This window comes from Magnolia sinica, chromosome 18, assembly GCF_029962835.1.
Source record: "Magnolia sinica isolate HGM2019 chromosome 18, MsV1, whole genome shotgun sequence".
Lineage (NCBI taxonomy): Eukaryota > Viridiplantae > Streptophyta > Magnoliopsida > Magnoliales > Magnoliaceae > Magnolia > Magnolia sinica.
The window spans coordinates 35,113,119-35,129,241 of NC_080590.1; the positions used below are offsets into that span (position 1 = coordinate 35,113,119).

At 39.2% G+C, this 16,123-nt stretch overlaps 1 protein-coding gene across 2 annotated transcripts in view; it reads left to right on the plus strand.

The window, feature by feature from the left end:
* Positions 1-273: 273 nt before the first annotated feature.
* LOC131234004 (mediator of RNA polymerase II transcription subunit 14) overlaps positions 274-16,123 on the plus strand; it is a 58,502-nt gene continuing 42,652 nt past the window's right edge. For both annotated transcript variants that reach the window (XM_058230948.1, XM_058230950.1), the window contains exon 1: positions 274-663. In XM_058230948.1, coding sequence (XP_058086931.1) covers positions 454-663 — 210 coding nt within the window. In that variant the 5' untranslated portion in view covers positions 274-453. The remainder of the gene's footprint in view (positions 664-16,123) is intronic.

Sequence of the window (16,123 nt, forward strand, 5' to 3'; positions counted from 1 at the left end):
TACGTTGATCCTTATTTTTTTCTCTCATCGAACATTTAAATACTTTCCAAAATTTGGAAAATTATAGTAAAAATAAATACTATTAAATAATTAATTAAATTAATAAGAAATAGAAGAACGGTTTGGATGATCCACAAGTTTTCTCCACGTATAAGAAATGAGGACCGGCGCATACTGTAAAATACATGCGACGTGTACCATATGATTCCTCTTCGAACAATCCGGTCTCCCTCCTGTCCTGCCTATAAGATCTCACCCAATCGTCTTTTCCTCAATTTCCTTGTCGCCGAGAGAGATAGAGAGAGAGACAGAGCAGATGCGTTTGTCCAAACCCAAACCCTCAAAACCCTACCTCTATCTCTCTCCAAAACCCTAATTCCCATGCGCGGAACACCGTAAATCTTCGCCTGCCCGCCTGCGATCGAGAGAGGGAGAGGCAGGGCCAGAGAAGGAATGGCGGAATTAGGGCAGCGGACGGTCGAATTCCCGACGCTGGTACGTCGGGCGGCGGAGGACTCGTTCCTGTCGCTTAAGGAGCTGGTGGAGAAATCAAAGTCTCCGGAGCAATCGGACTCCGAGAAAAAGATCAGCCTCCTCAAATATATAGTCAAGACCCGGCAGCGCATGCTCCGCCTCCTCGTCCTCGCCAAATGGTGCCAGCAGGTCAGTAGATTCTCTTTCCGCGCATCCCCCATTTTCTTTTATTTCTGTTTCTCGATTTTCATATGATTTTGGGGTTTTAGGATTGTTAAATAAATGATACAATGCCAAACCTAGCTTGTCCGTGAGCAAAAATATGAGTAAGGCAGTAAGCTACTCTCTCTCTCTCTCTCTCTCTCTCTCTCTCTCTCTCTTTGGCTCATCAGCTACAGGCATTAATATATGAATTGAGGGTATTAGTTTTTTTAAATTTTTTTTAACACACCTGTGGAATGTGATGTTCACGTTTGAAGGATGCAAAGGTATTTCTTTTTTTTAACACACCTGTGGAATGTGGAATGTGATGTTCCTGGGCCGAAAAATCAGGGTGCTCTGTTCAGTTGTCCACAGCTGGTGTACAAGTGTTGCCCACCCGATGAATGGAGTGGTCTGATTCTTGGCCAGGGAATATAAGCCGCAGGGCCCACTTAAGTGAAAGGCTGAGATCTCCCACAAGCGTTCATGATGTCAAGTGTGCTAGACTACGATTATAACCATACCTCATAGACTATGTTGGGCATAGAAATGCACCCTTTGGTCATGGGTTTCACATAAACATCTTCACCGATGGGTGATTTTAGGAGGTTATTATTATTTTTTATAAGACGTTTGTGGAATGTGGTGTTTACTTTTGAGGGATGTAAAGGCTGCTTGTGGGAGTTTGGAATCGAAATCTAATCCTGGGCACGTGCTACCACAGCATGCATGTGCAAGATCTCAGTTGTTTGTTTTAGGACAATCAAATGTGTACATTCCTGGCAAGGTGTGCTATAACGATATTGGCGGTCGTAATGGTCCCCACGGATACCTTTATGCCTCTGTAACCTTTTTTTTTTTTTTTCGTCAAAAAATTCCAGACAAATATGGGAAAAATCTCAAATATTTAGTGGAATATATATATATATATATATATATATATATATATATATATATATATATATATATATATATATCGGTTTTAACCATGCGTATGTTGGCATAATGGTCCACTCTTTGGTGAAAATGCTGTCTCGGCTTGTCTAATGATTTTATGAAGTTGACAGCCTTGGATTAACTGCAAAACTCCTATATTTAATTTTCTAGATATCTAATATTAATGATAAATAGATGAGTATAATGACTAATAAATATCTCATGTTTGGGTATTACCTCATGTACATCAGCTAAATTGGCCTGACCAATAAAATTTCAAAATTTCGTCCTACCCTGTCATCATAAAAAGAAAAAAGAAAAAAAGAAATAGTATTATTTGATCAACCCCCCTGTTTGTGTTTGATTGTACTTTCCTTGATGGTTGGTTAGAGGAGTTATCTTAAGCACAAGTTCAGCGGTGTGTGTTTGGTGAGTGGTGTACTGTGGGTGAAGAAGAATTGTGTGTAGAAAAGCACTTGAGGAATAGGGATTCTAAGTAAAAACTCACTATCAATCAATGACCACTAGAATGAAAATCTTGTTGCCTATGGTTGGTTGTCCTCCATGTCCTTGTCATCATCTGACTATGGCTGTGACACACTTTGTGTATACCTATAATAGCCATAATTGGAGGGAAAGACCATACCAACGATATTCGAAGATGACCGATCATGATCCTCACTAGGCAATTGCCGTGTTGACCTCATCCCTAAGTAAGAATACCAACCAGTGCCATATTCATAGCCACTAGGCCTACTAACGCAGGACACCCCTAATTATGATGCATGCTCATGGACACAATTAAACAGCGGAAATAAAAGGAATAAATGATCTAAAATTCTAACAGTAATCATCATAACTAAGAAAATCATAAAGGAAACATGCAATGGAGCGGGCCATCACCACAACCATGGATTATGGAATTCAATTACTACTTGGGTTGGATCCGGCGAGGGATGAGACCTCCCGATCTTGCATGGTCACACCCAATCGATCAACGAAGATCACTAGTCCGAAGAACTAAGAAGTTTCTCGGATTAGGGATTTGAGAATTTGGGGGTTTAGGGTTTAGATCGGTTTTTAAGATTTTGATCGAAGAAGGATTAGCCAAAACTGGAAAATAGAAGGAAGAAAATTATTACCTTGAAGAAGTTGGAGGGGCACAAGAAGAAATTAGGAGAAGAAGATCAAGGAAAGAGAAGAAGCACCATTAGAGAGAAGAGAGGAAGGAGGCAACTAAGGTTTGCTTTTCATTAATCAATAGTTAAAATTCGAGTTTAGGGCTTTAGCCCACTTAAATAAGCAAATAAAGACATAAAATTACTAAAATACCCCTAGGATAAGCAAATAAAGACATAAAATTACTAAAAGACTCCTAACTAAGTTAAAAACGCGCAAATAACATAAGTACGGGAAAGTTTGGGCGCTCAGTCTTCTTTCTCCAATCTTCCTTCACATGTGTCTTCCCTGAGCGGGGTCTTTTATATGTCCAATCACATGTGAAAGGTCTTCAGCTCCTCAATAGTCGCCTATCCACAAGGACGACACTTGTGGTTGGCGCTTTCTTCGTTGGTACACCTTGAATGTGCTTGTGTCCGCATCACCTACCATAGTCGTACCATATTGCCCCGACTACCCCTGGTGTTACTGCTTGTACTCATTTTGTTGATAGTGAGATTGCGACGATGAGTTATCAGATTTGGACTTGATTATATGTATCCATATGGAACATTTCAACTAGGGCTAGTCAAAAATAAAAATGGCTCAATAGGTTCTCCCTATCCTGTCCATGGTTATATCCATATCCATATCTATATCGTCTGTAAGTTGTATGATGTCCTCGTCCTCGTAGTGCTCCATCCTCTCCTGTGCCACAGTGCCAACCTCCCCATGATGCTCCATCCTAGTTGTTCTATCGTGACTCTCTACGCTCATAGGTTTGGCCTCATCTACCTCGTTGATCCTTATCGGTATCGTGATCTATAGCCGGATGTACCCCCGCATGTTGAGCAACACCAGAAGCAGGTACATCATTATCATCATTGCCATGATCATTCATGTCGGTCTCGCTGCTATTGCTTTTACCCTTTTGCTAGGTAGCCTGGGTTAAATCTACCCTCCTTGAATTTAGGACAACTGCCCGACTCTCTTGCTGCCCTGCGTGTAACACCAAATTGTACATTTCGACTTCCTTCACTATCCTCTTCTACCTATTTCTCCCTTTGTTCCAACTAAGGTAGAAGTGGATCATTCTCGTTAGAAATGTTGTCCAAGCTTGTTGGACATAAGTTGCATATACTGACCAGATTCGACACACCTTGCATTCAGTAGTTGTAGCTTCATGTTGTAGTACATGTAAATGACTCAATCCAATGTCCTGGCCTGTTAATTTCTACCTATTGGTCGAGTGGATGAGTGCCAAACAATTCCATTTCCTTTTGCAACTAGAGGACAAAATTGTCTGGCTCAAAGCTTTAATCGCAATTGTCTGGCTCAAAGCTTTAATCGCAATTGTCTGAGAGCCTTTTCACTTTCTCCAAAATGCATCCACTAATCAGCTGTACAGAATAAAAAAACATATCAATAAGACCACTAATAAGAAATTTATATGATAATAGGAATAACTAATAACTAATCAGACGCGAGTTTCTTATTCAGAGTTGTCTTAGAGATTGCTCTGTGCAAGCACATCTGTGAAACTGCCCTAGCGAAGTACATGTACTTACAATTGTGGACAATACGAAATATGTCAAAACATTTAGTGTGTTAAGAACCAAAATAACAAAATTAAAGACTAGTAATTTAAGAGTTATACTCCCTTCATTGCCCCTTCATTATTTATATTTTTGGTCCCGAGACATAGCTATTCGAGATAATACCCAATCCTGATTACGGATCGACAAACTAAAGTTTTACTACTTCTCCATTGTTCCAATTAAATCCATTAGAAAAATGAGAAATCAAGAAAAGAAAAATTAAGTGGACCTGAGTCATTGAATCATGACTATACCAGACAAATGAAGTAGCATATCTATATCTTGGATTTAGATAGTATCCAACATTACAATAATAGAAGTAAGGATTTTAATATTCACATTATAAAAATAATTGACTAATAACTAAAAACAACAAGTTCATAATAACAAAGAGTTTATCTGCTACATAGATAACGGTGAAGCTGTTTTGTCTAGTGCTTGTCGTTCATTTTTCTGGTGATCTATGGAATATTTATAATCACGATGAATCGCTAGCTTCGCTTTATCAAAGGCATCGTAGATATATCCCGCAGTAGGTATCTCGTCGGATTCTATAAAACATAATACTCTCATTAGGGATTCCATTACCTTGAGAATGTTTGCGACATTCTTCCAAGTTCCAATACGTGTTGCCCCTACTGATTGCCACAACCTTAATCAGTATTCTTGATGTCTTTTGCCTATGTTTTGTGTTCAACCATTTTCGAGAAACAAACATCTCGCTCAATGCTACTGGGTGCTAGTACAGACTCTTAGGGGGCAATAAAGTTTGTCAATTTAGTTGCCGCACACCTATGTAGCACTCTTCCGTTCGTGAACTTCTCATTAGTAATTGGTCATGGTTATAGATGAATTTGCCTTGTCTTCCTCTTTGAACTAATTTTGCGACTCTTCTTCTTTTCAATACCTTGATTTCTATGAGAACAATGTAATGTGCAACAGATGGTGACTAGAATAAATCTTATCTCTTCGTTATCAACATACTTCTCGCAGACTTGTATGTCGCTTTGTTGTCAATCACAATCAGCATCACAATCTCCTCTCCAATATCTTCTACCATCTTATCTATCGGGGCGGAAATATACTAAGCAATTTTTGTTGCTTCCAGTGTATCGATTGATTTATGGAACACCATTCCCAAGTGGCAGTATACTATGAAATTGATCATGCTATGTTTGATTGGGCCAATCCAATCATCGCACATAATAGTGCATCCTTTGGTCTACCATATATGGGTCTAAAGGTGGCCACATATGCTTTCACATCTTGATACTTTTGTCAATTTTCCTCTAATTTCTTTAGTTGTGGGTGCCTTCATTCCAGGGTGTCCCAAATCGGTTACAAAATGGCTGTAACGGTTGTTACATAATGGTAACGGTCATAACTGTTACGTGTTATAGGGACAGGGTCGAATCGGCTGTTACAGGAAAAACAGGCCGTAATGACCGTTACAAAAAAAGCAGGCCGTAACGGTCTTGTAACACTTTTTTTTTCTTTTTCTTAGAGGCCGTTAGGACCCGTATCGTAATGGCAACGGTGGTGGCCGTTACGGCCACTGTTATTGTTATGGGACACCTTGCTTCATTCCTCGCCTGCCTCTACTGCTGCGTTGGTAATTGGCGTGTGGCATAGAAATATATAAATAGAATTATTATACAAATAAAAATTATCAAGATGAAGTAATAAAGCAACAATTTATGCACTTGTTTATTCATGTTCACTATTCATCAGAAGTTAAAAAAAAATAGAAAATAAAATATGGTTAGCAGTACTAGGCTAAGGCATGGTTTTGTACGTGCAATCATCTTGCATTTTTTCGAGTCATCCACATTAAATATTTGGCACAAAAAATACATTCTTTGGGTTTTTTGTACTTCATTGTCACTCTTCACTTGAAAATCATCGATAATTAAAAATTGAAAAAAATATAAAATGTGATTAATCTAAGTAATCTAGGGCGTGGTTTTGTATATGCATTCGTTCTACATATGATGTAACCATCAATACTAAATATTAGACAAAAAATGGGGGTTTTTTTTTTCTTGGAGGAATGATGACAAAGTCTAATGAAGAGAATTTAGCTTTTCTCCCTTTGTTTGGGTCACGATAGTAGCTTCCAGAATTTCGCTCAATGTCTAGGTATAGTCACTATTCATCTGAAAATCATCAAGAATAAAAAATTTAAAAAATAAAGTGATTAATATCACTAATCTGAGAGATGATTTTGTACATGTAATCATCCTATGTTTGTTGGAATCATCCCCATTAAATACTAGACACAAAAAATACATTTTTTCCAGTTTTTTTCCTAATTGACACTATTCACCCAAAAAACATTTGAAATGAAAATAAAATAACATGTGGTTAAAGTTACTAATCTAAGACATGGTTTTGCACATAGAATCATCTTTCATCTGTTGGAATCATCTACATTAAAATATTACTCTTTTCTTCTTTTTTTTTGGTTTTCTTTTCCCCCCCTTATAGTCATTATTATCCAAATCTTGTGAGATTTTTTTTTTTTTTTTAATATAAAATGTGGTTAACATTACTAATATAAGGCATGGTTTTGTACATGTAGTCATCTTACTTCTGTTGGAATAACCACTCAAATATATAATAAAAAAAGGTTGCTTTTTGCCATTTTTATATAAAGAACAACAGCATTATACGTAAAATTAGAAAATTAGAAAAATACTAAATCGACTAGGAATGTAGCAAGATGTGGTCGATTTGGTGTTGTAATCTTTAAATAAACTATTTCCAATGAGATTTGGTTTTTTTTTTTTTAAAGAACATTTACCTTTATTTTTAGAAATATCCCAAAATGGCACATGAAGCTTTGATTTGTCTAAATTGCTTTAATCAAGAGTTTTAGTCTGTAAAGAGTGTACAGGCTAGGTTAGAAATGGCTTAGGGTCACATTAACTAATGTGAGAAATGAAGAGTTTTGCGAAAAAAAGTGGAAAAAAGGGCATTATGGGAACAATTGTTACAACCCATAATGGCCATTTCAGCACCATCTTTCTCGAGGGTCACCATTTCGACCTGGAATCGTGTAATAGATGGTGCCGGTACCATTATGTAATGATTGTAAGGGTTATTACGTAATGGTTTCGGCACACCTTGGTTACTGGGCCTAAAACTCAGTCTACTTTGCTCAATGGTCCACATCAGCGTGTAAGTGTTGCCCATTTGATAAGTGGAGCTATTTCTTATTTGATTCTTAGGCTGGGGAACAGTCCCACACGGAGGGGATGTGATGCGAGTTATGTGACTGTTACAGAGGGGATGTGATATGACTGTTATGGGGGTAACGGTTGTTACACCCTAGAACGCCCATTACCCCCCTTGTAATGACCATTTCTGTACTATTTTTTAGAGGGTCACCATTTCAACCTCGAATCACATAACGGGTGGTGCCAGTACCATTATGTGCCTTTTGGGCTATTATGTAATGTTTTCTTGTTAGACCATGTCCAAAATCTCAATTTCTGTTAAATTCTGATGGCAAGGGGGAGACTAAACCATGGCATTGCTGCAAAACGAATAACAATCATTTACCATAATATCTTTATCCAAGGCGATACTAGCGAGACCTGGAAAGGAACGCATGAGGGTTTGGTCCCCACACCACACATCAGACAGAAATGGATCCAATTCCTGTCTCCCAATGAAAAGGAGATACCAATGTTCAACTTAAGCCACTGCCTTCCCAATAATCGACACTAGATACAAGGATGAGTGCTTCACTCTCCTACCATTCAAGCAGACCCCATATTTACTCACCACGAGTTCCCTCCTTGGTTCCGACTTCCGAGCCTCCACAACCATTTTTCGATAAGAGCCAGATTGGTAGACTCTAATTTTTTGATGCCCTCTCTACCTTCCACCATCGGCTTGCAAACCTTGTTCGTAAGAAGATGAAACTTATTTTTATCCTCTAATCCTTGCCAAACAAAGTCCCGCCTCAAATTTTCCAAGCTATGAATTGCTTTAGGACATCTGAAAAGAGACGTGAAATAAACCGACATATTTGAAAAAATAGCCTTAATAAGGGTTAATATAGCTCCCGATGATAGATACTGTCTCTTCTAGCTTAACAACTTTCTTTCAATCCACTCGATCACCTTGCCCCACAAGTGATTGGCTGGCTTCCCAATACCCAAAGGCAAACTGAGATAAGAGGAAGGGAAATACCTAGTTTTATAGCCAAAGATCTCAGCCAACTTGGAAAGCTCCTCCTCATCTATTTGAATACCAATCATTTAGCTTTTAGCGATGTTGATGCTAAGGCCCGAAGTTGCTTCAAAACACATTATAACTTTCCGGAGATTGTCAACTAATTCTACATGTGCCTCGTAGAACAGAATAATGTTGTTCGCATATTGGAGATGACTTATCTGAGCTCTCCCAACTGTCATCTCAAAGCCTTTAATTATACCGACCTCCTCCCCTATGTGAAGCAATCTACTTAAAGCCTCCCTAACAACAATGAAGAGGTATGGCGATAGCGGGTTGCCTTGATGAATGCCTCTAAAAGCTTTGAAATACTCAAAAGGAGATCCATTAATAAGGATGGAGAAAGTAGGAGATTGCACGCACGGTTTCCTTCAGTGATGCAGGACATGAAATTAAATATGACATGCAAGATTTCAAGTTTTAGATCATACCAATTTTAAACAATCACAAAATTCCACGTCCTGCATACGATCAAACATTGAATTAAGGGGAATCTATGGGGGTCCAAGCCTTCACAAGTTTAGGGCTGGTTCAAGTAAAATTATAAACCAAACAGTGCCCAAAGGAGTGTAAAATTCATCCACTCTTGCAAAGGATTGTTCCCCAATTCAAGAGATTCACCATGTTTCAATTAGGGGAAAATCTAGGGTTTGCAAAAGTTGGAAATACTTGGAATTTGGGACTATTTAGGGTTAGGGTTGGGGATTTAAGGCGAGAGAGGAGAGAAATAGAAGAGAGAAGGAACCTGAGATGATCCACGCGTGTGGACAACAACCCAGCCCAGGTGCACGTGCGCGAATCCCTGTCCACACGTGTGTGGGGCCCACGGAACCGGAAAAGGCTACCTAGGGTGGCATCGGCCAGGGGTGGCCCACTCACGCACCAAATCTCGTGTCGATCTGCTACCCGGTTTGTGCGTGGTGCTCCGCCGAAGTTTCAGCCCCTCTAGTGGGCCAGAATCTGAAAATCTGTTGTGGAGGAGAACCTGGGTACAAAAAGGGTGAATCTGAAGATGGGAGGGCTGTAGAAGATGATGGATGTGGCATGTAGGGGTGAAGATGATTTGAGATGGTTGTGGCTTCGCACCATAGTAGTTAGCCCTTTGAGGAAGGGAGGGTTTCACACCTAATTAGATTCTTCAACTCAGAGAGATAGAGAAGGAAAAAATGCAGACTTTTATTCATAAAAGTTCAATGAAAATACCTACATGGGGTTGCCTATTTACAAGAAAACCCTAAACCCCAAAAGCCGCACCATGTGCGCACACTGATACTTAGAGATGAAGTAACAAAAATAACAACTAATCTACGCAATCAAAACCGTTCATGATGTTTCTGATAATGATAATAACCAAAACCCAAAATCCTAGATCATATAGGGTAGTGGGCCACAATCATGAGATCCAATGGTGGAATCCACATGATGATTGGGCCCACTCCAATGCTCCATAGCACAACCCCCTAACTAAGAGGTCCTCCATAGATGTCGTCAATAGTAGGGCCTTCCTCCTCCTTGAGTACGTGCATAGGGTGGGGGCATGCGCGTGCGCATGATGTCCCCATCATCCAGCCTCTCCATTTTTTACCGTATCCTGTCTTACCCATGGTGTGCCGTAAAGGCTGTTACGGGGCCGTAAAGGCCGTTACGTAAAGGTAACGGTGACAATCGTTACACGTTACGGGGCCGTAACGGCCGTAACAGCCGTTATGGAAAAAAATGACCCATAATTGCTATTAACAGTACATTACATCCCCTATAAAGGCCATAATAGCCTCGCAATGGTCTATTACAGGACATACGTTTTTCATACTTTTTAATCAACATTATGGCGCACATATAGGTTTTTTGGTGGTTTTTTCAATAAATAGAAAAAATAAAAAAGAGAGATGGTAACAGCCGTTACGGGGCCGTAACAGCCGTTATCCCCCGTATCATAAAGGTAACGATGGTGGCTGTTACGACCACCGTTACCGTTATGGAACACCTTGGTCTTACCAAGCATGTAATCAAGAAAGTCGTAGTCTACATGATCATAAGCTTTTTCAACATCCAACTTTTAGACAACCCCATTTGTCTTGGCTCTATGCCTCAAATTGATACATTCATGGGCTATGAGAGCGGTATTCAAAATCTACCCACCTACTACGAAAGCTCCTTGGTTTTCAGAGATAATCGAGCCCAATAAGTTCCGAAATCGAAGAGCTAGCACTTTGGCTAGGATTTTATAAGGACTACCAATAAGACTTATAGGCCGAAAGTCGTTAATGGACTTTGCTCCATGAACCAAGGTATCCCGTATCGGTATCGGTTGGCGTAACGGTGTCCTCCAAAACCGATACGGATACGGGGGCGTAACGGTGATACGGGGGCGTAACGGCCCGTAACGGCGCAAAATTTTTTTTTTGCCAAAAAAATATGAAAAAATATGGATTAAATCCAGAATATTCTAAGCATTCCAAATATGCATTCATTTATAAATTGGAACATGTTTATGGTGGTGTAACGGTCCACTCTTTGGTGAGAAGTTGTATCGGACTGTCTGATGAATTTATAAACCAGATAACCTGAATTTGATCATATATTTAATTTTCTAACTATCTACTATCAATGATAGATATATTAGAATGAATGTAAAATGAAAATATCTTACATCAGGTGTTTGCAATTATTTTTGAGGAATTTCTCGAACATACCTGTGGTCCTGTGCAGTGTGGTGCACCATGCACGTGACTGTGATAGTGTAATTCCTGTCTATGACCTGTCATCCTCAAGTCAAGAATATTAAAAAAAATAATTAGTAGTGTCTGATATACTCCCCTGCAACTTGATTAAGGATTACTTGATTGGTTGTCAGGGGAGCTATTTTAAATACAAGTTCGGCAGTGTCAAGTGTGTGCATGGCTTCTTGCAATAATACTGTTGTGAGCTGTCTGCTGCAACAAATACTTACCTTAACACAAATATATACTCACAAGTCACAATCACAAGTCACCACCAAAATGAAAATCTGCTTTTTTGTGGTTGCTCGACCTCCACATCATCGTCATCGTCACCATCAGGCTGAGGCTGTCCGATAGGTGTAGGTGCTACATATCCATAATATCCAGTGCCAGAAGGAAATACTAGATCAACGAAACTAGAGGATGACTGATCCTGACTAGGCAACGACTCTGACCCGGAATAAGGATATCCACCAGTGCCCGTCGAATAGCCATACTGGTGCCCATACTCAGGCTGTTGAGAATCTTGAGATTGAGAGTGCGTCTGTTGTGATGAGTAACTTGGATTTGGACCTGGATATCTATAATCATATGTATATTGATCAGGAGGGCTACTCCAACATGAATGTGATGGAACAGGCTCAGTATAACCATCATAATTCAATTCACCATAAGAATATCCATCATAATAACCAAGACCATGAGCCTGCTGATGTTCCGAACCTCTCGGACCCGGTGCACCACTAGATGTACCCACCTCCTGCTGGCTGTATCGTGACTCGGTACACTCATAAGTCCGACCTCGTGTACCACCTCGTCGCTGTTCATCGACATCGTGATCTGTAGACGGCTGTATAGGGCACTGAGCAACACCAGAAGTGCCAGCACCAGGGGCAGGGGGGTCATCGTCTTCATCCGACACGGTCACGCTACCACTGCTCGTACTCTTTTGTTGATCTTGAGCCGTATCTGTACGTGGCATAAACGCTGCCCCTCTTACTGGGTCTAACATATCTGCACGACTCTCTTGTTGCGCTCTGCGTATTTCTGGGTCATCAATTTCCAATTCTTCACTATCCTCTTCAATTTGTTTTTCCCTTGTTTCCAACCAAGGTAGAAGTGGGTCATCCTCATCATAAATATTATCCAAGTTTATTGGACAGTAGTCTCTGGCAACGACAGCTGTAATGCTCCTATGATGTCGTCGCATTCTTAGTTTTATATTGTAGTGCATGAAGACAAGTCTATCTAATGTTCTAGTCTGCAATCTATTCCTATTCTTTGAATGAATGAGCGCAAAACAACTCCAATTCCTTTCGCAGCTAGAGGAAGATGTTATCTGGCTCAAAACTTTTACTGCAATTTTTTGGAGAGCCTTCGTACTCTCTCCGAAATTAATCCACCATTCGGCCGGTTGCAATCTAGATACTGCATGCTGTGCAAGAGCATCTTCAAAGCTACCAAGGCGATTTCCAAATGTATCTAATTCATTTAATGCCTTTATTTGCAGATCTAAGTCAGGCTCTAATCTCTTTATCACATTTTTTAGCCCGACACGAACTTCATCATCCGCAACAAATGATTGGGCATATCTATACCTAGGATTTAGGTAGTAACCTGCTGCATGAAGATCGTGATGGAGTTGGTTTGTCCATCTCTTGTCGATCATCTTCCAATAAGTCTGCCAACTTCTACAATCACGTTGAATTGCAAGCTTTACCTTATCCATGGCATCATATATGAAGCCCATGGTAGGTGCTTCATCGGATTCAACAAGACGGAGTACCCTCATTAGTGGCTCCATCACCTTTAGGATCGCCTTGACCTTCTTCCAATATTTGTTGTCCCGTATGGTGTTCACAACTTCGACCGGTATTCCTGATGTCTTCTTCCCATGTTTTGTGTTGAGCCATTCTCGAGAAGCGAACATCTCACTCAACTCTTCTCTATGCTGGAATAAACTCTCTAATGCTATAAAGTTTGTTGCGAATCTAGTCGCCGCAGGCCTCAACAACTCTCGTCCTTTCGTAAACTTTCTCATTATTGCAACTACTTGATTATGGTTGTAAATAAACGTCGTCACTTCCCTTGCCCTTTCGACCATTTCCTTAACATTCTTCTTCTTCCCAATATCTTCCAATATAAGATTAATACAATGGGCAGCACATGGTGACCAAAAAAGATGTTTTCTCTTATCCATCAACATATGTCCTGCAAGCTTATATGTTGCTTCATTATCTGTCACAATCTGCACTATATTCTCCTCTCCAATCTCGTTCACAACTTTATCCATTAGTCCATTAATATAAGCAGAATTTTTTGTTGCCTCTGAAGCATCAATTGACTTGTAGTATATAGTTCCTAAGTGGCAGTATACCATGAAGTTGATCATGCTGCGTCTGGTTGGGCCAGTCCAACCATCACACATGATTGTGCATCCTCTGGCTTGCCATACAGGTTTAAAGGTAGCCACGTATGCTTTCACATCCGCATACTCTGCATCTGTCCATTTCCCCCTAATCTCCTTAGCCGTGGGAGCTTTTATTCCTTCACCTGCTTCTGCTGCTGCATCAATTACCACTTGCCAATATGGAGAATTGGCTGCGTTAGGAGGTATGTTGGCATGTATAAATAACTTTGCTGCTGCTCTACCTAATTTCTCAACGGAAGTTCTACTCCACATTTGTTTTATCTTCTTTTGTTTAGTTGATTCTTTCCTAAATAGGATTGGATCAATAGAGGGTCTCCTAGGCTCATTTACTTCTTCATCCAAACGTATAGGGGCATCATGTGAAGATGTCTATTGTCGGCTCCCAAACATACGTCGTAACCCACCAAACCTACCCCCCCCACTCCCACCCCCACCCCCACTTGCAGAAGCAGTTGCACTTCCAGTTGCACTCCCACTCCCACTCCCCCCCCTGTATCACGCACTGACCCATGCGTGCCAAACATGCGGCGACGTTCTTCCTCTTCACGAGTTAGACGCAAGCTCTCTCTCCTAGCTATAGTAAGTTCTCGATCTGAATCTTCATCAGAATCAATAATATCTTCATCACGAATGCCCATATATTCAGGACCAAACACTTCCTGTCGAGCTGCATCCAAAATATCATCTTTCTTCTTTTGTACAGCAGCACGTTTACCCTTCGACTCATCCAGACTAGCTTGCATTAAAAGCATTATCTCTTTCGGTACTCTACTACATGGTGCAACTTGACCCTTTCGATGTGTCAAATGTTGTTTGAGACGGGTAATTTCACCAGTCACTAGTCTATCACAATACTTGCACTTCATTTGGTGCCTAGTACCACCAACCCTCTCACAATGTTGCCATCCAATATCATCACTTACTTGTTGTTGGCCAGATCCAGACATTTCTTTAGGCTTAGGTAGACACTAGATAATTAGATTTGAGTATGAGTGTATGACCTATGTTAATAAAGATGATTTTATATTCTAATTAAACCCTAAGAAGCTCCAAGGCAAAACCTGTCCAATATAAGCAAATAAAAACATAAAGTCACTAATTCGAAAATAGAAAAAAATTATAAAATGACACCCCAAATCTGTAAAATACACATTAACATGTTCTACTATGATTAACATATCACATGGCATGATTAAAACAGTAAAACAATCATTAAAAAATTATTTTTTAAATTTAAAAAAGAAGGGCCATAATTAATGCGTAAATAGAAAAAAATATTAAAAAATTATAAAATGGCACCCCAAATCTGTAAAATGCACATTAACATATTCTACTATGACTAACACATCATATGGCATGATTAAAACAGTAATACAACCATTAAAAATTGATTTTTCGAATTTTTAAAAAAAGGGGCAAAATTCATGCGTAAATAGAAAAAAATATTTAAAAAATATAAAATGGCACCCCAAATCTGTAAAATGCACATTAACATGTTCTACTATGATTAACACATCATATGGAGTGATTAAAACAGCAAAACAATCATTAAAAATTGATATTTCGAATTTTAAAAAAAAGGGGCAAAATTCATGCGTAAATAGAAAAAATTATTAAAAAAATATAAAATGGGACCCCAAATCTGTAAAATGCACATTAACATGTTCTACTATGATTAACACATCATATGGAGTGATTAAAACAGCAAAACAATCATTAAAAATTGATTTTTTGAATTTTAAAAAAAAGGGGCAAAATTCATGCGTAAATAGAAAAAAATATTTAAAAAATATAAAATGGGTCCCCAAATCTGTAAAAGGCACATTAACATGTTCTACTATGATTAACACATCATATGGAGTGATTAAAACAGCAAAACAATCATTAAAAATTGATTTTTTGAATTTTAAAAAAAGGGGCAAAATTCATGCGTAAATAGAAAAAAATATTAAATGGCACCCCAAATCTGTAAAATGGATATTAACATGTTCTACTATGATTAACACATCATATGAGATAATTAAAACAGCAAAACATATTAAAAAAAGTATAAATACCTATTTTTGACAAATTTATGAAAAATGGCCCACCAAGCTTTGATTCAACAAAATCCGCCAATATAATGTGTTTTTTCCTCAAATATCCAGCCAAGGTTGGTCGAAATTAGCATAGAAGGAGTGAGAAGGAGTTTGGAAGCAAGAAGTTTCGAAAAAACATCAAAAACGGACCTTAAAATGCAAAAAAAATTGGCCGTTTTTCGACCGTTATGGCGCTGACCGTTACGGGTGATCGTTACGCCCGTATCGGCCGTTACGCCCGTATCGGGCCCGTATCGGCCGATATGGGTACAAAAATTGGTATCG